This window comes from Schistosoma haematobium, chromosome 3 (assembly GCF_000699445.3).
Source record: "Schistosoma haematobium chromosome 3, whole genome shotgun sequence".
NCBI lineage: Eukaryota > Metazoa > Platyhelminthes > Trematoda > Strigeidida > Schistosomatidae > Schistosoma > Schistosoma haematobium.
This window is the reverse complement of record NC_067198.1, coordinates 38,109,976-38,132,401: the sequence shown is the minus strand read 5'-3', so window position 1 is coordinate 38,132,401 and position 22,426 is coordinate 38,109,976. Positions and strand designations below refer to the sequence as shown.

Here is a 22,426-nt window from a genome sequence, read left to right as displayed (position 1 = left end):
TACAATTCAAATAATTCGAAACATTATAGGTTCTGTCTATCGATCAGTCTTTGTGTTCTCTGTAGTAGCAATCGTCTTGGGAAGAGTCACTCATGAATCTCTCCGAAACTATCTTCTCGAAAACTCTGTGAATATAACCCTTGTTTTAACTTTCACATGTATTTTATGCAATTTCATTATTTTATTTGTTCCTTCATCCTTTTACTTCACACAAATTTTAAATTTGATTACGTCAAATACATATCCGAACTTAGACGAACCACAGTCCCCATGTCCCCTGTGACAAAATCAGCGCTCTGAAAATCCCTTTATATTGTTTTGCTTGACAGTGTTGTTATTTCTTGAACGTCTCATGTTGACTTTTATCGAGGACTTGTTCAATCATATTTTCATATTTCGTAATCTTCTGTCACTAAACTTTTATTCGTTGACTTCGGTTAGCATTTGCATATATCGCTGCATATGTTTGTTGCGTGATGTACAAACAATGACAACATGATCTTGCCTGGTTGAACACAGTGTTATTATGTGAATTGAGTGGTTGTAGTTGCTCTCTTACCATATTCTGGAGGTGTTTATCACTCTACTAAGTCCCTGCAGATGGAAGTTCGGCCCCCCGTTGTTGTTAATATTCTTGTTGATTCTCAATAAGTTACTTTGTAACAGAAAAAATTTTGATCTTATAGTGGTTTAGCGGTATTGTTGAGTACCGTATATATTACACACAAAACTTGTGTTTTGATATGATTGATTTTGGGCAATGTAAGCACAGTATGGTCAGCTCATGTGATTGATTTCTCTCAGTCGCTGAAAAATAAATGCCCAAAAATAACTGTATATACCCCAGTATAACACCTTTGATAATAATGTTGACGAAACGTTTCTGGTGGGAGGTGAATTAACTGGCCAAAAGCAGCTAAATAAACTGTTGCACAACGCAGAACCGTGACGGAGTATTACAAGAGAAATGTTTACAAAAATGAATACTCACTTTATTGTTCAATTAATTGATTACCTACTTACTTACGCAGGTTACCCCTCATAGTAGCGTAGGTCTTCATCAGGATCTCTTCAAATGTGGTGGTCTTCGTAATTCAGTCAACCATCAGAGGAAAGAGAAGACTGGAGAGTGAGCAGTCTTCTGTCTGTCAGCTGTTTGCCATGCACGCCTTTTCAGTGCAGTCCATCGTATGAATTCTGAGTGATGTTGGTGAACTTCTCAGTACACTGTAGTTTCGGAGAGGGTTCCATAAGGATTTCCTATTCACTCCGTCAAATGACTTCTCATAGTCAAGTAAGTTGATTTTCTTCAAAGTTCTCTACCCATCTATTCCTCTGTTCTTGAATCTAAATGATTGTTTCTATTTTTTGTACTCGATTAGTCACGCCAGATCACTATATATTCCTATTAGTTTCTTCATTGCATTGTATACTTTTCTCATATTTCTTTTATATACAGCTTTCTCCACCTTCATTGACAGTTCTTCCACGTGTTTCTACTTACCGGCTCCAATTTTCATCCTCACTTCCTTGTCTGCCTCTGAGTACTTGACCTGTAACTTGACCTTTTCTGCTCCCGTTTGACTGTTGCTAATTTTCGTCTCCTTTTTACCAAGCGTATCATTAGACTTCCGTTATTTATGCTGGTGGCTCTTATAGCCCCGAACCTCTTGCCACATTGAAGTTAATCTCCTTTTAATCCTTTTGCAGTTATTTTGCATAGTACTTTTTGAGCGATATTGGTTCCTAACCACACCATTCTGGAAGCTGAACATATAATTGCTGAAAAGATTGACACTCATTATGCAACACAGAGAGGAGGTCTGTAGTGGTGAACACGGGAAGATATGTATAAGATGGCATGGCTCAGCCTTGAAGGAGTGCTCATTCTTGCGTAACTTATCTCTTTTATTCACATTAGATATATTGTCCTATCTCCAATATAAATATGTTCTTCAGAAGCTCTAGACATCATATTACTGATGGTCACAACAGGACAAGTCAGTGTAGACGATGATGGGACTTCCATGTAAAATCTTATTGATTAGGTGGTCGCATCATGACAAATCTACAATGTTGGGATTAGGTTTATCGTTATAGTATTACTAGAAACTGTCTAACTTCACCTATAACTCTTCTAGAGCTTCTGCTGGCCCCAGCCCCAAGCCATCGCATCCCGTAAACAATAATCCTGCTAAAGAAAGCACCAATCACATCAAACAAATTAAACCATTTAAACTGTTCCCTGGGAGTTAAAGGAAGAATTATGACACGTCAGGATAAAAACCGAAATTCTTTGGAAATCACGAGGCCGATTGCCCTTCTAATAATCAGAGCAACAGAGGATATAGGTACATAAAATGTTTGGACAATGTGGGAAACTGAGAGAACCAGTCAAATAGCAGCGGAAGTGGGGAGATACAACTTGGCAGTGTTCGAAATCAGCAAAACCCACTGGAATAAAGCTGAACAGCAAAAATTAGGTACAGGAGAGATGCTACTGTACTCCGGTCACGAAGAGGAAGATGCTCCATACACTTTGGGAGTTGCTATAATGCTATCTAAAGAAACATGAAATGCACTTATAGGATGGGTGTCTCACGGATCTAGAATAATCAAAATATTATTCAAAACAAAGAAGGAGGGGATCACAATGAATGTTATCCAATTTTATGCACCCACCAATGATAGCAGCGACGACAATAAAGACATCAATCAATCATGGTGAAGTGCCCAAGAAAGGTTTTCACCATCCTGATAGGAAACCAAAACTCCGAAATCGGAATGGCCAACACCGAATATGAAGATATCACATGAGACGACACTAACTGGGATAGAAAAACAAAAATGGGGACAGATTCTCAGACTGGTTATTCCACACAAACGTATACACAAAGCTACATGGATCTCACCGGACCACACTGCAGAGAACCAGATAGATCATATTTGCATCAATAAAAGATTCCGAAGGGCAATGAAAGATGTGAGAACCAAGAGAAGAGCTGACATAGCTTCAGATCACCACCTAGTTGTAGCCAATTTAAAACTGAAGCTAAAGAAGAACTGGAGAACAGCATTACAAAGGTTCAATACAGCCTTCCTTCGAGATACTGACAAACTCAGTGAATTCAAGATAGCTCTCAACAACGGGTTCCAAGCCTTACGGATCTACTGAAGGAAGAAAAAAATAATATGGAGGAAAACTGGAAAGGTACCAAAGAAGCATTTACTTCAACGTGTCAAGAGGTTCTGGGCCTCAAGAAGCATCATCATAAAGAATGGATTTCTATAGAAACACTGGACAAGATCAAAGAAAGGAAGAACAAGAAGACAGCAATTAACAACAGCCGAACACGAACAGAGAAAGTCCAAGCACAAGCTAAATACATAGAAGCAAACAAACAAGTGAAGAAGAGTATGAGAGCGGACAAGCAGAAATACGTGAAAGAGCTAGCAACGACGGTGGAAAAAGCTGCAAGAGAAGGAAATGTGAGGTAATCACGTGATATCACGGAGAAACTACCAGGGAGACATAATAAGCCAGAAGGACCAGGCACGGTCAAAGAAGATACGACAATCACTGAGATTCAAGAACAGGGGAACAGATAAGTAGAACACTTTGTTCAGCTCTTGAATGTACCAGCTCCATTGAATCCACCGTACGCAGAAGCAGCACTTACAAGCCTTCCCATAGATGTCACTCCGTAAACGATCGAAGAAATCAGGATGGTTATCAGACAGATTAACTGTGGAAAGGGGCATAACGTGACAATATACCAGCCAAAGCACTAAAGTCAGACATAGAAGTAACTGAAAACACTCTCCACCTTCTATTCAGGAAGATTTGAGAGGATAAACAGGTGCCGACGGACTGAAATGAAGGACACATCATCAAGATACCGAAGAAAGGAGATTATGCTTTTTACTGTAAAAAGGCCATAGCTGAACATCGTACTATTTATGAACAACAGTTGGCATATGATGGCCGTACACATGCGAAACGATTGTTAAACGGCGAACACAGCATAGTGATGGTAATCTCCCGTTACTGTTAAATGAAAATTCAGATTTCCTAGCTTAATCAGATGGGGCAAAAGCTGAGACACTTTCCAACTGTGTTAGCGAAGTCTACTCCACGTTCATTGTAACAAATACTTGTCCCTCTCACACCGAGATACCAGCCACTGAATCTGTACAGGTGACTGAGGAAACTGTTCTTCCATTGATAACTAACCCCAATTCTTGTAAGATACTGGGCCCTGATTGGTTTCATTCACAACTGCTGTCATCTCTTGCGGACATCATTTCAAGACCGATCGCCACGTTCTTCAACATGTCTCTTTCACTCTCCCAAAGCCCTAGAGATTGGAAAGACGCTATAGCCAGTTCTACGTTTAAGGATGGTCAGAGACAGATCGTATCTAGATCGCACCGGCCTGTCAGTCTAACCAGCATAGTCGTTAAGTTTCTTGAAAAGACAATTCGAGTTAAGTTACTAAGTCACGTAGATTCACACAATATGTTAACTCCCAAGCAACATGGGTCTCGTAACAAGCGTTCATGCTTGACTAACTTACTTTCTGCAAGAGGATTAGACAGCAGCCCTAGATGACGGTCTGTCTGTCGATGTGATATTCACATATTTTAGCAAAGCGTTTGACAACGTTTCACACTTAGGTCTTATACAGAAGCTCTTGAGCTTCGGAATAGCAGGTGCTGTGAAACGTCTTATATGACCGCAGACAGAGAGTGAAGGTCAACGGGACGCTGTCCGATTGGAAGCCGGTTAAAAATGGTATACCCCAAGACACCATCTTAGGCCCTCTACTTTTCCTTCTCTGCGTCAATAAATTACCGCTATTGCTTAAGTCATCGACATTATTGTTTGCGGATGATGTCAAAATCTGGAGAACGATAAGAGGTGAGACTAATCGTTTTGATCTCTTAGCTGACTCAGACGAGTTCGTTAGATGGGCTCGAGGTTGGGGCTTAGAAGTTAATTCTAGGGAGAGTGTGCTCATGCACATCGGACACAGTAATAGTTACCATTATACTAGTGATGGTACATTTCTTCAACGCGTTCAAGAACATAAATACATAGGAGTAATGATAAGTCATGACTTAAAAACAACTAAACATTGCAACGCAGCTGCTGGCAAAGGTTGTCGTGCGTTTTGGTCACTTCGCTGAGCGTTCAAATGCTTTGACGAGGAGATGTTTCGAATTTTATATCCCACCCATGTAAGATCACACTTAGAGTAATGTGTCCAAGCGGCTGTCCCATGTGTGACAAATGATACTAACTCACTTGAGTGTGTTTAGCGTGTGGGAACAAGATTAATGAAGGGTCTTTCTAAACTCCCTTACGATGAACGCTTAAAACGCCTTAACCTTTTTCTCTTGTCGTATCACAGGACGTGAGGTGACCTTATAGTGGTATTTCGTACCTTTAATTATTACTTCGGTGTTAATATGTCCCATATTTTTGCCCCCTTTAGCACTAATGATCTCCGAAGTCATAGCAAGAAGGCTCACAAACTGCGATCTAATAAACTTAAAGTGAGGTCCCGTTTTTCTCATCGAGTAGTCAATGACTAGAACACCTTAATCGAACAAGTGGTATCAGCCCCATCAGTGAATGTTTTCAAAGAGAAGCTGGACCTTCTTTGGAAGGCAGTCTGTCAGAATTAACGCATGTTCACCAACCTACTATCCTTATTACTGAAGACCGAAGTATGGTCGCTTATCGACAATAAAACAGCGTCTTAGAGGTGACCTTTAATGACTTACAGCATCCCCTTAAACACCTACTTAGGTTTAGCTCTAGCACAAACCAATGGGGTAACACCCAGAAATTGGAGACACAACGCAGCAGAACAAACTATAGACACAACTTCTACTCCTTAAGAGTTGTCCAATGCTGGAGTTCGCTGCTGGTTGAGCTAGTCCAAGGGACTTCCTAGGAGTCCTTTAAGATGAAACTTGACCTACATGTAAGTACTAAGGATAGTACCTTTTGCCTCTTTTTTATCGTTAATATACTGTGAAGGTAGGCCTGATAAGCTTATTTTGTAAATAGTTTTTAATGTTATTTGTATTTATTTTGTCAATTTTTCACTGTATGTACATTTATCATTAAACGACTGTACGTGTTGTTTAAGTGAATGACCTCGTACATTGTCTGGTCCGTCACAATACCTAGGTTCCTGTCTGGAGGTATTGGTGACCCACTGCTACTAAACACGGAAGCCCGTTAAGCAAAAACTTCTATTCCGTCCACAACTATTTAAGCCATTTGCATGATGAACAAATTTGACGTTCAGAGATTTGATTGTGACTCACCCGAAATGCTTTTTAATACAGCAAAAGATGACTTAAATGCGAAAAAACTTGATACTCATACAATCCAACAAACCCACAGCAAATGAAATACGGAATGGCCGCCTATTGTCAGGCGGTTAAAGGTCGTCGAAACGAAAGTGCGGATCGCTTCGAACGGCTCTGACGTTTTTCCCGTACCCGAAGTTTCTTTTTACCTTCTTCTTTCGCGTGTTCGGGTATTTTGATATAGTGCTTTTAAAATTACTAATTGTCCTCGAATAATTTTACTATCCAGATCCAGTGCTCACTTGTTTGCAATAATAATTGCACTGGGCCTAAATACAGAAGGAACAACCTACATTACGAAGCTTTACATGCCGATACAAAGTCTAGTGTACGGCATTTACGCGAAAAGTCGGTAGGAGTACTTGCCACGCAACCTGATATTAAATTATTTATGTCCCTAACTGCACATGAGTTTAAGTCCAGCATTCTTCTGCGTGCTAAATCTATCCATAAATTCGCTAGTTTTTTTGTAACACCAAGGTAGACCATGTGCATAGGATCTAAAGGAAAAGTTATAATCATGTTAATAGAAAGCGTTTCCGCAATAGAATGTCCTTGATAGTGAATAGATTGAGACTGACGACGGAAGGTGTCGTCTGTTCTTAAAGTATATACTCCATTTGGAAAGGTCGTCTTCCCCTCCAGCCATCTCCCAATCACAGTACACCTATCGCAACCTGCCTTACCGTTATGATTCACAGTGTACCTAACAGAAGAACGAGCAGGTGCGTCACATATAACAGCCGCCAACCGAATAGCTATGCATTTATTAAACTTGACACTAAAAAGATCAACGTCAGTCATTTCTTTTATTTCAGAAATTGTGTCCGCAGAAAATTCGTTGAATTCTACCGGTTTACTATTACCTCCGTAGATCCCTATCATGAACACGTCACCAAACCTAGGGGCAATGATCCGTCCTAGTGTAGGCCATAACTGTTGATTGGAGCTTCTAGACATAGAAAGTCCATCTATATTGAGATATAAATGTAAAGAGTCAAAATCAATAGTACGCAACCAAAGCTCAACGTCTCTTAGCAGATTGGTTTTCAATCCTAGATGGTAGTAAACCCCACTGCCGATAAACTTTGGTTGAACACTTGGACACGTCTTTAGGACACCTCTGATGCTTTTCGGTATGTCCGGGATAAGAAATCGTAGACCATACAGAACCCGATCAGCATCTCTTATGCTCAGAGATGTATTTGACATTATATACATCATTAAGTCGTTCATCAGTTCTTTGCGATTCACGAACTTTTGAGAGCACAAGTTCACTTCAGTACATCCTATAAGATATATATTCCCGTATGAATTCAATGTACATACCACTATTATCTGAAAGCCTTTGATTGATGTTGCTAGTGGATGGTGTAACACTTGAAGTACTGTCATTACAACTGATTTATCTCTTTACTTCTATCAATTTAATAAACAACACTGTTGAACTCAGTTACCTTTTAGGGTGCTTTCATTAGCAAACTCACTGAACGAAAGAAAGTCATATTTTTTCATGAAAGCGGCTCTCATTTTATTCCACCTTCTGTTATAAGTGGATCTATGACAACCAAGGGAACGTGACAAGTTCACAGTGGCCCTACGTCTACGAACATTCTCACTGACTTCAACAAAACTCATATTATTGGCCTAATAAGGTAATCAGTCACAATGAACAAGAAAATCTGAGAGCACGTCACTCACCTGCATCACGTAAGTTTTTTTGTGATGGCTCCTAAGCATGTCTGAACACTTTAGCTAAACAAAGAACGAAGTCAGTGTATATGCGTCTCAACCGAATGCCTGGTTCCGTAATTTGTACCTTGTTTTTATTTTTTTATTAAGCGGTGCTTTAATTCGTCGGAGTTTATGAAAACTTAAGTTCTGGATGCGGTTTATTCAAATACTGTACGTTATGTATAATTGTCGACAAATTTCCCCCAAATACACGACGTAAGGGGGAAAAAGCGACATTTTCCCTAAATAACCGACGTAAAGGCGAAAAAGCGACATTTCCCTTTATTTACGCTTTCGTCCGCTTTATTTCCCCTTTTTCGGTTGTCTGGGGAATTACTTTGATTTGTCACATTAGTTTGCAATTGGTCAGGTATTTCAACTTAAGTTACAATGCCCAAACAGAGCTTATCTGGGAAATAAAGGCGAATGCCCGTAAAACTTAGTGTGAACTTACGCTGAATTGCACCAGGATATTTCCATTTGCATGTGCTCTATGGGAATAGACGTTTGGTCTGAATATCTTAAAGCGCGCTTTAAGATATATGTCGCGAGATATATCAAAACTCAAAACTTTACTTTTACCCAAATCTACTCTAAATAATCCACCTTCTGACTACCTAATGCCTTGAACATCAATCACTTACCTAGGGAAGCCGAATTCGCACGCCTTTGGCCTTATGATGAAGAACGGTTCATGAAATTTGTTTACAGGAATTATAAACACAGTCCACATAAATATCATCAACATTGGAGTGCCAGTCACACGTTCTGAGTAACAGGTATGTTTATCATCGATTAATATCTGGAAAAATCTAGCAGTTTATAAGGGTTCTTAAATAAGTTCGTTTCTTATTGTGAACCAGTTTCGGTTTGGAAGGGACAGGAGGCTTGATGGCCTGTGTTAGTCCTGGCAATGATGGTCTTTCAGTTGATCCGACTTTCTTCTGAAAGAGTCGACGGATGGATCCTCAACCACGTGCTGAGGTAATGAATCCCACTCGTTGATGATTCGATGGGAAATTCAATAGTCAGCTGACAAGTAATTTTTCCTGGGCTTGTGAACTTTTCTGGAGTGTCCTCGTAAATTCTCTGTTTGGGATGACAAGAAAAATGGAGGCACATCAGGTGCGAATTTATCACTTAGCGATTTGAAAACTGTAATAAAGCAGCCTTTAGTTCTCCAATATGACAACAGGGATCGGTTTAGCTTGGCCAGTCAAGCATCATACGGGAGCTTCGCTATTCCGGGGATCAGCTTAGTTGCTGTTCTCTGAATCTTTTCCAAAAGTTCAATGTCTTTTTTTAAGCAGGGGCTAGCCGCTTGTATGTAGTACTCAAGTTTAGGACTCACAAACACTGTGTACAAAGTCAGAAACGTTTTAGCGCCGACATGACTAAAGGCCCTACGTATTGACCATAAAGTTCTAAAACCTTTGGTGGCTATTGCACGACAGTGTGCAGTAGTCTTTAAGTCTTGGTTGACGAGTCATTTTGTCTGGACAACAGGTAGCTCAGTGTTATTCATCGTGTATGTATCTGTACCTTGATGGCCGATATGCATCACAATACACTTTGAAGTATTATTCGGCAACTGCCAGGTTTGAGACCACTCAGATAATTTCTCCAGGTTATTTTGGAGTTCTAAGCTATCACTCTTACTTCGTATCGCTCTCCATATCTTGACATCGTCAGCGTATATCGACTGATGATTATAGTAGACGAGGAAGGTCATTTATATATACAAGGAATAACACTGGATACTAATTTATACGAACTTCTAACACCTCCTCATTTGTCTCCTTACATCACGTACAGGCGTGAATATCGAAGTGTGTGTATAGCATAATTTGTTTTCAAAAATTAATCATCACAGTATAGACGATTACAGAGAGATATAGTGAGCTTACTCTCCCTACCCTCGACTGTACTAAGGCATTTCGGACTATTGAGTAGTTTTAAAAATAGATCTTGCATAACAAACCTGCCAGATATTTTAAAAGACCTCATACATCCTTACAGCTAGAACCGGGGCCGCGAACTCTAGTTTCGGAATAATAACTTTGCTGATTAGGCTACTCTAGATCCACAGTAGAGCAGCACGCACCGTGTAGGTTGTCGCTGTGGACTCGTGCGTTACTGGTCAAGGGTAAATCCATCGCATCTTCATTCACACCTTCCGCTTTGACACTGTATTTTGAATCTGTTTGGAGAAGTAGTGCTTGGTTTACCTATGTGTCAGAAGTGTACTGTGAACTCGCGACAATGTAGAACCAGAGTTCATCATCACTATAGCTTATTACCACCTTGGATTACCAATCAATCTACTTAGGTACGTTGAGCTAGGGTTATCCAATGTACAAATGAATGTTAATGGTTTATCAATAGCAATTTGAATGAACAGTTAGGCTCAATTGTTCCTTGAGGGATTGATGATACCTTCATGACCGGTGTTTATAGTGTTTATAATAATCCTTCAAACTTCAGTCAGATAATTTCATTTACGATTTCCAAATATATACAATAGGGAAACCTTGAGCTTTATGGTCAAACGTCTAACGGTTATGTTTCTGTCGAGTCAGTCACCGTCATACTTGACTCGCCGGCTTATTCTGAAGTTTGAGTTAACTGTTAGTTATGGTAGGTGTGTAGTTAGGGGACGTCGTCTTAACGGTATGATGGCAAATGTATTTTGTGGGGTGATTAAGGTTTTTACCTAAAGAGTCAAGCTATTCATCATCATTGAGAATCTGACTTTTGGATATTAAACATTAACATAGTGTCTGATTTCCCTTTGGACACTGTATTTGATTTACTAAGGCCTCGCCAAATATGAGATTTCTTTGTGAATAGGAATATAGGTAAAACTGTTATTGCTACCATTAATAAATCCGTCCTTCAATAGTGTACCTGGTGGCACCGGATTATTATCTCAGTTTTCTTCCCCTATCAACTGGAGGTATTGAAAACTGAAAACATGTCGTCAGCAAGAAGATATGGAGAACAGACTTGTAAAACTATGGGTTTCTTCTATAATTAAGTTATGAGACCAGAATTACCTACTAGTTATGCTTTACTTGGAAGTTAATTCGTGAATTCTCGTCACACACTTCTTGAGAGCTAATGATTCTACCCGGTCGCTCAATACGATGCTTGTTGAGCAGCGTTCAACCTCAGGACTTAGTGTTCGGATGCTGAACCCTTTATCTATAAAGCTGATACTGATTAACGAATATTTATACTATACTCTTCGTCCTTTATGACTGTTTGATTAAGGAAACGTATAGCTGCTCTCAATATCCAAGCTAATAGAAATCTTATATGTTAATAGCATATCTTGCGAAATCGTATGAGTGATGTTTTTTGTTTGTAAAATAAATCTACCCACAAACAAATGTTCAATCTATTTCTATATTATTGTTTGTTGTTTTATATTTTATTCTACAACTCAGTATCTGATGTTCTTCAGTACATTAGTTAATTGTGTATTAAGATTGTACTATCATCACTTGTTCTTAATCACTCAACTGTACTAATATTGGTCGAAGACCTTGGAAACCCCTTGCTGTTAGAATAATATACCAAAATATATGGCTAATTTGCGAGCTTTTATTGTTGGTAGTACTGGCGAAACAGGAAAAGCGTTAATCAAAGCCTTAGCTAAAGATACAAGATACAGTTCTATCAAATTAATTCAAAGGCGTAAAACAGATGTTGATTATGGTTTTGAAAACAAAGATTCTGAAAATCGTTTCACTCAGATTATTATAGATTTCGACCATTTAGATGACTATCAAGAAGTATTTCAAGATACTGATGTGGGTTTTTGTGCCCTTGGGACAACCTTAAAAAAATCAGGAAAGGAAAAAATGAGGATAATAGACCATGACTATGTAATTCATATTGCAAAGTTAAGTTCTGCAGCTGGCTGTAAAGAATTTCATCTTGTCAGTTCAAAAGTAAGTCGTGAATTTTGAGACATTTATGCAAAATTTCGACAAAATATATTGTTAATTTTTTATCGCTTCATTTCTTATGTAGTTATTGCTAAATACCAGTACAAGTGACATAGGACTTCTGACGGCAAATAAAACTAGTTATTTATTTCTCGTAAATGATCGTACTTCACTTAATATCGGTAGGCAGGTAAGCGGACAAACAGTAACGTAATTTTGCCGTGACTCGTGTCGCTGAACCAAATCAATGGGTCAAATTGTTGAACGTTCCTTGAGTCATTGACCTAACTTTCTGATCAACATGACAGTGGATAGAATTAGTATTTATCATCATGATATTTCAGTAGCTGAAATAGGTTCGTACACATTTCATTCGTTAAAGGGTTTTAGTTCCGTATGTTCTGGTGATTTTTTTCAACCTAATAAGGAAACTTTGCATGGTCATTCTGTTAAGTTTAGTCACTGTTAAATGAATGTTTTCTCATTTACATCCTTAAACTGTAGACTTTTTTGAACACCATGGTTATGAACTCGAAGATGATCACAATAACTTAAATATATTTTGGTTTCTCACAATTGATTGGTCACTGGGTGGTGACTAATGTCATGTATGTCAAGTCCTTATTAGTGCAGATCGAACGCTATCGACCATGATGCAATGTGGCCACCAGCCTAGGTGACTCGACACTGTGCGCACTATTGTGAGATTAGATGGTGGTTGGAGGTAGTTGACAGGAAACCCTGGACTCAGATTTCGTGCTACTTGGCACTCGTCAGCAAGGTGTACCTGTAGTTTTAAGGGAACTGGTGCTCTTTGACGGATTCGATCCCGTGCCACCCATCTTCACAGTCAGAGATGTTACCACTGGGTGACACGGGATCGAATCCGTCAAAGAGCACCAGTTCCCTTAAAACTACAGGTACACCTTGCTGACGAGTGCCAAGTAGTACGAAATCTGGGTCAAAGGTTTCCTGTCAACTACCTCCAACCACCATCTAATATTTTGTTTTCTCTTTTAGACCTGGAACATCTTATTCTAATTTGCTTACTTTCCCTGATTTTCCAGATATCCTTTAATTTCTGTTGACTTTCTTGTGTTACTTTGTATAACGCACAGTAGATTTGTATTTTTAAAAGTTCTACGTTATATCTAAGTAGTGATCTGTTATTAAGACAGGTTAACTGAGGAATACTGTTCAAAGTTGATTCGGTTTTTATAGTTTTGATTGTTTCTTATAGTTCTCCAAATTTAGTATGTTTGTATGTACTTAAAAATTTCTTCCACTTTGGTTTGGGCATTTTTCCCCCAATGTTTCAATATTTTTAAATTATATCAACTCTTCAATACTTTAATTGTTCTACCAAACATAAATCTTACCAGAATTATTTTTATGTAATCCCACTTTTCCGTATATTACTGATATGTTTTTGCTTTCAACTATTCATTTAACAATGAAGAGAGAATTTCTAAATGTAGGTGCTCGTTTTATCATGGAGCTAGTTTGAACGTGATATAAGTCTCAGAGTAGTCCAATGATGACACAATCGAATATCATTGATTATTATCATCTAATTCACCCAGATAACTAAATGAGTTTTTGTAAATGAATGTAGTAATCGGAATTGTTACGGTACTATGATGCTAAAAACAATATTCATTAGTTGTATGTTATTCAATAGGTCCTTAATAATTTAGTCAACTATAGCTTGCCTTGTAATATGAAATCTTGTGTACATTATGTTTAATGTTTGAAGCTACACGATATACAGCTTTTGATTATAAAATAATGTATATGTAATGTTCTAATTAGTAGAAAATTAAATTCCTGACGTCTCAAGTCTTAGTGCAAGTTATTTCTTCAGTGAATAAATTGAATAGCCGAATTAAATTAACACAACTTCAAATGGATACAAAGGGTAAAAATAGAATACACAGTATAATCAAAATAAGTCTGTCCATGTCAACGTCATGTTTCGATCAAAGTAAATTATGTTTACGATATAATTGTGTGTATTTGTGTATACCCTAGTGAGTGTGAAAAAAAAGCGATATTTTCATTATGAAAAAGTAAATTTGAAGCTGTATATGTATGAGGAATAAATATAACTAATTTTGGATAATTAGTCCAACGTGAATTGATAGTTTTCCCTTACTCTATTATTGAACACGGACATTTAACAGTATATAAAAGCGCCTCAAAAACGTCTTTCTCTATGGTCGATAAAGCTTTTCTTAATTATTCTGATATTTTAAATATTGATTTTAATGGTTGTCGAAAGTATGTAGTACTACTATAGCTAATTATAACTTGAATATTTTTCAGTTGTACATAATTATTAGGAGAGGTTATGACTGCCTATAAACGAATTGGGACAGTGGTTAAGCTGTTCAACTTTCGATCATAAAGTCCCAGTTCTGAACTCCACTCCATCTAATTCAGTCTAGGCAACCGGATAGTATCACCAGACTTCATACTTCACAAATGAAGTACATGGAAAATAACTTTCAAACTCACCACTCGTTAGTTGACAGTCAAATATATTATTCATTCTTAATTTCACTATAATCTCAACAAAAGTTTTCCTCATTTTTTGTTTAGGAATGACTATTTATCTAAGTTTGTCTTGTCTTTCTATTAATGTTTTGTAATGTATTTTTTCTGTTGTTTTTGTCCAGGCAGCAAATAAAACAAGTATCTTTTTTTATCTTCAACTTAAAGGTGAAACAGAATCAGATTTAATATCACTTAATTTATTTCCTAAATGTCTTGCAATTTATCGTCCAGCTACTTTATTATGTTCACGTGTTGAATCACGACTAGCGGAAAGAGCTTTTCAAAATTTATTGAAACCTTTCGCATATCTTGCACCTACATTATTAACAACACCAATTGATATCCTTGCAAAGGCTATGGCTAATGCTCCATTTAGTTCAAAATTAAAAACTGATTTATCTGTACAGCAAGAAAAATCATTACCTAAAAATGTGTATATCTTTGAAAATTCTGATATTTTCTTACTTGCATCAGACAACAAAGATATATAATTATTCCATTGAGATTGTGCTTTAACTTTGAGGTAAGTTCTTATTCCATTTTGCCGGTATTTTACATCATGCCACTAACACTTTATTCAATTCATGAATCCGTGGATTTACTTCACCCATCTTAATATCTTTCATAATTCTCATATATTGATTATAACTTATATTCTAATTTATAAACTACTTTGCACGTAGTCACTACGATACAGTTGTTTTTGTATTTTTACTTTTTTCCGGTCACAAATGTTCTTCGTTCATTATGTTTGTTAAATTGGCTTGTTTTTCATTATAATGGTTTTGTTGATTGAAACATTTGTTGTTGTGGATCAACAACTGTCTGTCAGTCTTTCTCCCATTCTTGTTTTCTTATCTTTTGTTACACATTTTTTACACGATTTATAATCAAACTTGTACATTTTTTTTTAAACAAAACTGTGCTACGGCTTATTGGTTATTATTTACATAATGATAAATTTCAACTTTAAATATTTAATGTAGTTATTATTGTCTTTGAAATACTAATTGAAGTATTAGTTTCGTATGGACTTTATGGGGACTGATTAAGAAGTATATCGAACAATATATGGGTGTTATTTGAATTCAAGTATATGTGTTGAGTTTACATCAACTAAATTGTTGGGGCCCACTATATCAAATCTAATTAATTAAAGAAAGCTTCCTGGAATACGCTTTTGTGTGGTATACCGGACAAAAGTAGACAAGTCAGTATTATGTCCGCGTCGCTATTTATTTATATTTGGGAACGAGGAAACTACAGTTCCCACGATACGAAGTAAGAACACAAAAGAAACTGGTACAAGTGAAGATTTATTGACTCTAAATAATTACGACGACCCTAGTCGGAAATGCACTCATTTACATATTGATTGATACATGTATTTGATTATTTATTAGGGAAAAATCATATATATGAAAAGTGACCAAACTATTAAAAATCATATGCTGCCTATCGCACTGAACATAGTTCGCGTTAATTCAATACCAAGAATATCATATCTTAAATAAACATCACACTGGAAATCAAACAAAATATTACACTGGGTAATCACCATATTGAATTAAAAATGAAATTAATGTTGACCGACAATCACAATGAACCAAAATGTAATTTTGCCTTTTTATACCATCATGTCAGTCAAACATATTCTAAAGGTAGTACAATGCTTGAGTGTAGGTTGATTTTTTGCAAGTGAATCATTCATTCATGAACATTAAAAATAATTATTCGGGGTTTAACAGTAAAGTGTTCTATATTGTGTTCGTTTTCTTCCCTTGTAGAGAGGTTAATCAAACGTTTGGAATATGAATCGAACCGTAGAATACAACGCTTTTATTGTATGCCTCTCTTACAGTGTTTCCGCTGTAGCGTGTTCCTCATAGCGTTTTTATGTTTATTTTTTACGACTTGGTTTCTTTCAAGTTTACCACCTTCTCTATATCAACAAAGACATTGTGTCTTGAGATCTGGGTCATGGTTTCTCACAGCATTTTACTACTGCTTACGGTTTCACTGATATACAGAACAATTGACACAGCTTGGATCGATCACAAGATCTGCAAATGATTTGAATCAGTTGTTATTTCTCTATGCATAAGATATTCGAACTTAATTTATGGATTAGCTATTGTGGAATTTCATCTGATCGGGATTTCATGTCTTCAAAACAGCGTCGGTTCACTACATTATCTGTTCAGTAAATCTAGATAAAATAATTGTTTTGTCCACTCCATGTCTAGTTATATTTATATGTTTGCGTGTATTTGTTAAAGTTATGACCATAAAAGGGCAAATAGAGATGTTTCTTTTAAAGTATCTCAATGTAGCTACAATCCTGTATAAACAACTAGTTTTGTTTATTCCGGTAAGAATAAATGTCAGTAGTAATTGGCTATTCATTCGTTTTTCATTGTAGTTTTAAACGTTGTGCTTATCAGAATATTTGTCTTTCGACTACAATCAACTTCACTAATGCACATGTCTTATTCTGAGGTTTTTACACTAATTCTATTAATTAACCCAACTTTGGACTCAATCCTTCTGCGAAAAATATAATACAATAACGACTTGTGAACTGAGAAGTAGTTATTTCCTGAGCAACTTATATTCTCCCTGCGCTTGATCCTCTCATTTATGTAAACAGGGCACAAATGACAGTTTTTGTTGAGCGCTGTGCAGGCACTACACATCGTACTGTAGTTAAATATTATTACGAAAGCATGTCATAAGGCTTTACCATATGACGGTACCACCTCATTGACTGAACAAGACATTCTTAGTATAGGGTCGTGGAGGTTTTTGAGTATCATTGAAATCATAAACTAATCAATGCTAGACCACCATTGAGAGCCTTGAAGCACTAGACGGCCGTTTCGTCATAGTATGGGGCTCGTCAGCAGTGAGTATCCACGACCTCTATGGAGAACTCGAACCCAGCGCGAACAGTTAACTTCCTGACCACCGAGCATGCATCCAACGAAAATAATGGAAGATGGTCTCGCAGTGTCATGGATTACTTGAAATTAAACATTAGCAGAAAGCTCGACTGACTTTCGTCAACTCGCATAACTTGTGGGATAGGACGAGTTTACTCCACAGCGTTACGTACAATCAGTATTAAACATATTAATATTTTCCCTCCCTCTAAGTAAAGTAGTCTAATAGATGTTTGTTTACTACGGTAATTAACTTAACTAATCGTTTGCCTGATACAGAATATTGCCGTCCATATTATTGATAATCAGTAATACATCTTTATTAATTTACCTAAATAACACTTTCATTTCTATCATAATGTTGACAGTAATATAAGTACCTAGTTACGGGACAACTTAGAATTTCTATCGTTAAAAAATGTTTGCTGTTAATTTGCCAATTAATGTTTTGTATTTTAGGTGTAAATCATAGCATTCACAATGTCCCGAACATGAAGTTTTGAGTGTCATGTAGACATTCTGCCCCTGTTAGATGTAAATAAAATGTTGCATTATTAGTAAATGCATGGCAAATTATCGAACTCATTTTAGGATACATTTTTGTGTAATTACCATGTATTTACTGGTAATTTTCACATTCATTGTAGTTTCTCCCAATTTGTTGTTCGGTAAGGTAAATGAAAAGAATACGTCACAAATGAATCGTTTTATATATATTATCACTAACAATTCACCCAAAAAGTACAATATCTAATCATAAAACATTTTTTTAAAAGATTCGAGTGCCTTCAAACGACAAGGTACTTTGGAATATAAGTATGAAACAATTAGTACGCATGCTACAAGATACCAAATTGGAAAACTGGATTCAATAAGTTTTAATGATGGTTTTATTAAGTATAAAGCATAAAATGAAAAGGATCATGTAGCTTATTCTTATAGGTAACAAATTGTTATTGTACTGATGTGGTTCATTTTTGGAAACAGTTGATTTAAATCACCGATTCTTCATAATTTTTATTATAAAGCAGGTTAAAGAAGAACATATACTGCTAAAATAGAACTTGATCGATACTAAACAATCAATGCAAAGGATAAAACAAACATTTTGGTTCACTTCACAATAAGCAATTAGTGTTAACGTCTCTAAATTTAACACTGGGTAACCCAAATCCAAATGCAATAAAGAGCATCAGTACCCCCAAGATCGTAGATATGTTCTGTTTGAAAAGAGCCACGTGGGACCTGGTTGAGCAGAACATCCTGGTGATTTCCCCAATCACTTGACATGTGACTTTGGAGCTGAATCAAACAGAAAGTAAACCAACAGGTCCATCTTGAAGCATACGATGAGAAACGTATTCATTCATAAAGAAATAATACTCCTCACCAATGATAATTGTTAATAAAAGTTATATAACCTCTCAAAATGGTTTTATTCAAGTTGTTTTAAAATGAAGGATTATAAAGTCTAGTTATAGTTATAATAGTCTATCCGCCCACTTGTTTAATAAAAAATTCATTTGCTTTTAAGAAATTTTATCTCATTTTGGTGTAAACTATAGAAATTCAATGTGGGAAGTTTTTCATCCCTAATGCAGCTGTTTTGTATGTGACTAGGACAACAGTTATTTAAAACTCTGTCAGCTTGAACTTTGATCGCAAATCTCCCATTTAGAGTCTACATAATCCATGAAATCATTCGACACAGTATGTATATGTGTATATGTCAGTTTGACTGAACGCATGTCTTCATCTTAACACACAGTAATTTTACTCACGTATTAGCGCCCGTAAAATACGCATACATTCTTCGCTTTCCGGTATGCTTATCCATCGTATGCATGTGGGTTTAATTAATTATTAAGAATACACTCTCCCAACATAACTGGTATTCTGGTTTTTGAATATCCTGAAGTGAATTCATAGCAATATAAAAAGAACTAGTCTGCTAAGAAAAACAGTTAACAATTCATTACGTTTAGAAGTCAAAGTCAGCGAATAACCTCTAAAGGGTATCCTAGGTTCAGTAATTACCAGCGTTCTGTTAATGCAAGCAAACAAGAGTTCGGTTGCTGTTACAATGAACTGAAGAATTAGTCACTTAAAACCACCTAATGGTTTAACTGAGGTAATAATTTTACAACAAACAAAATGACTACAGTACTGTTATAGTAAGCCAAGCGGGTCATCCAGATCCATATACTAAGACTTCAATCAACAGGGATTTTACAAGCTGTATATGGTTGGTTAACTCTAGATAGAGAAAGTGTAATTTTCAAAAATCCGACATTCAATCGCAAAAACATAAGAATCAGTCTATGAGAAGCTGGGAGTACACCGTCTGAAATATAGTTTTCAGAAATCTTTAATATTTCTTAAAAATATATATCATTTATCTACCAATAATGATCTCTTTAAAAGAGATTATAGAACTGGGTTCATGTTTTGGTATGAGCACCAGCAGGTATATCCGGCTTGCAAATCGATTAATTGCTAGAAGGGTTCTCGGCCTCCTGACTTCCGAAGAATCTCGCCTTTCATCATGGGGCATCATTATCCTTCTAAATGAATATTTGTCAACTCCCAGGGAAGAGTTTAAATGGTTTAAATTATTTTTTTCTGGCTAGCGTTTTTGGAACAAGGTTTTTGTCTACGGGGTGAGCTTGCTGACCCCATGCCCAACTCTCTTCCTTTACCTGGTCTTAAGATCAGCAGTAACCCTAGAAGGGCTGCAGGCGTAGTTAATGACAATTTACTCAATAGTAACCGTTTTTGATTATAGAACAGATCAGAAGTGTCATTTTATTATTGTTATGACAGTAGAAACAAGAAAAAGATATTTAGAAATAGATTTTAATATTGGAACGAAATTTTCTTCCTCTAGTCAAATGCTACAACATTTTTTGAATTCATATTGTCAAATTTGCATATGAAAAGTGTATATACATAACCTCCATGACAACGAATCACGTATTTTAATGTAAAAAGTGAGTTCGACAAGTTCTAGGATACTGAAAGTTTATTCTTAGTAGCGTTCACATAAAGGATCAATTAAAGCTGGAATCCATTCAAAGACAATATACATTTCTTATTCTTGGGACTAATTGTAACTTAAATTGTAAGTTCAGATGCAATTAACTTGAACTGGAAAGGGAGGCTCAAACTAAATCTAATCTTTTTATTCAAAATACTTTATAAGCTACCTTTTATATCCAATAAAGCAATTCAGTACGAAGAAACTCCTAGTTACGGCATCCGTAACTCTTTGTCACTGGTGGAATAATCTCATTCTAAATCTTTTCTCCATATGAATTATTTTACCAGTAAATTTTCCAGACTGGGATAATTTACCATAATCTGTCTATGAAATGAACTCCTATTCTTCGGTTCGGGCAGTATCATAGTCCATGCAAAATTCAAGTGACTTGTGTGACGCATATGTATTCGGCGCCCCTTTGTACCAATATCTGTGTTCAAATAAATGAATCGATGTTTACTTGTCCCATGAAAATGTCCTAAATGTGCTTACACTCGTAAGTATATCCCATTCGACAAGTGAAATCATAGGAACTCTAAATGTTTAATTGTTTTTATTACTGACCCCACTAAGTAAACCTACCTACCTGCTGTCACTTTACTGGCAACCTTGACCAATTTGAATAATATCTAACACAAACAGTATATCATAAAGTAGCCCAGGATATGTATTATGGTAGATCTGGCTAACCTATCATAGTAATTATTGCTTTTGTTGTTCTGTGCCCTCTGTTTCCGTTTTATTTTCTCGTTATATATGATTAGAATCGATTCGCTATGGCGCAGGAAGTGACCTGAAATCCACCGATCACACATCAACAGGATGTTCACTTAAAGAGAATTAAAAGTTCCGGGCTGATATCTTTCATTGCTGCAATACATGTGAAAAATACACTAAAAAAATTTTGAACTAGAACACTTAAAACAATCTAATGTCACATATCTGTTCTCTTCATTTAATATTACTAGCCATATCAAGTTGATCATGACTGTAAACTGGCATGAATTCTGTAATTACTATTTTCAGAATATATTACATGAATATTAAATAGTTCTGATTGACCTACTAGTTCTTTATAAATGAATTATTGAATCTGTTATGTCTTTATGCCTGATTAATTATATCACGTGATACGGCCATCAATTAGACACCGCACTCGGGAATCGAACCCAGCACCTATGGTCTCGCGTGCGGATGCTTAACCTCTAGACCACTGAGCTTACATCTAGTGTTCCCAGGTTTTCAATGGTCGTTTAAAATTGATCATTTCATGATTCCAATGAAGCTTAACAATTTCCATAGCCCTCTATTGACAATTATCATGTGATCACTTGTGACTAGTTTCAAGCATTAGTTCCTGGATTCCTAGTGAGTAGCCTTGATGAATGGCGTTTGACCATGTCAAGCGTAAAGACAATGAAAGGTAATCGCCCAATACTGTGAATCGATTGAAGTTAGAAATTAACACTTCTGGATACCGGCTCAGTGAATAACATCTACTTGATAAAAAGTAACCAACATCCATATTATTAAGATTATGGCTCAACACAATTGTATCTTTACAGAATTGTGCGAAAATATGTTTCTTTATATATAAAATGTTGATTTCTTTTGGTAAATCATGCTCACTTCAAATAAAGTCAACGAAATATATTACTTTTGTAAACGCAAACAAATCGAAGGTCATCTATATCACGTCTGATTAATGTCTATATTACATGTTATTATTAGGCGAAAGTACTTTAAAACAAATTATCTTTACTTTCCATTAATCGTTTGTTATTATCTATGTTGTGAATAGGGAAATAAGAAGC

At 36.4% G+C, this 22,426-nt stretch overlaps 1 protein-coding gene across 1 annotated transcript; it reads left to right on the top strand.

Moving 5' to 3' along the window:
* The first annotated feature begins 8,136 nt into the window (after positions 1-8,136).
* Positions 8,137-22,180, top strand: HTATIP2 (Oxidoreductase htatip2). The gene is made up of 3 exons (XM_051213812.1): positions 8,137-12,077; positions 14,753-15,153; positions 16,418-22,180. Exons 1-2 carry the CDS (start codon positions 11,709-11,711, stop codon positions 15,119-15,121), a joined length of 738 nt encoding a protein of 245 aa, XP_051069823.1. The 5' UTR covers positions 8,137-11,708; the 3' UTR covers positions 15,122-15,153; positions 16,418-22,180.
* Positions 22,181-22,426: the final 246 nt, after the last annotated feature.

Excerpts from the sequence above, each read along its gene's own strand:
- HTATIP2 (XM_051213812.1), top strand. The coding sequence starts at position 11,709 with ATGGCTAATTTGCGAGCTTTTATTGTTGGTAGTACTGGCGAAACAGGA. Across the intron at positions 12,078-14,752 it reads TTCATCTTGTCAGTTCAAAA|GCAGCAAATAAAACAAGTAT; the intron begins GTAAGTCGTGAA and ends GTTTTTGTCCAG.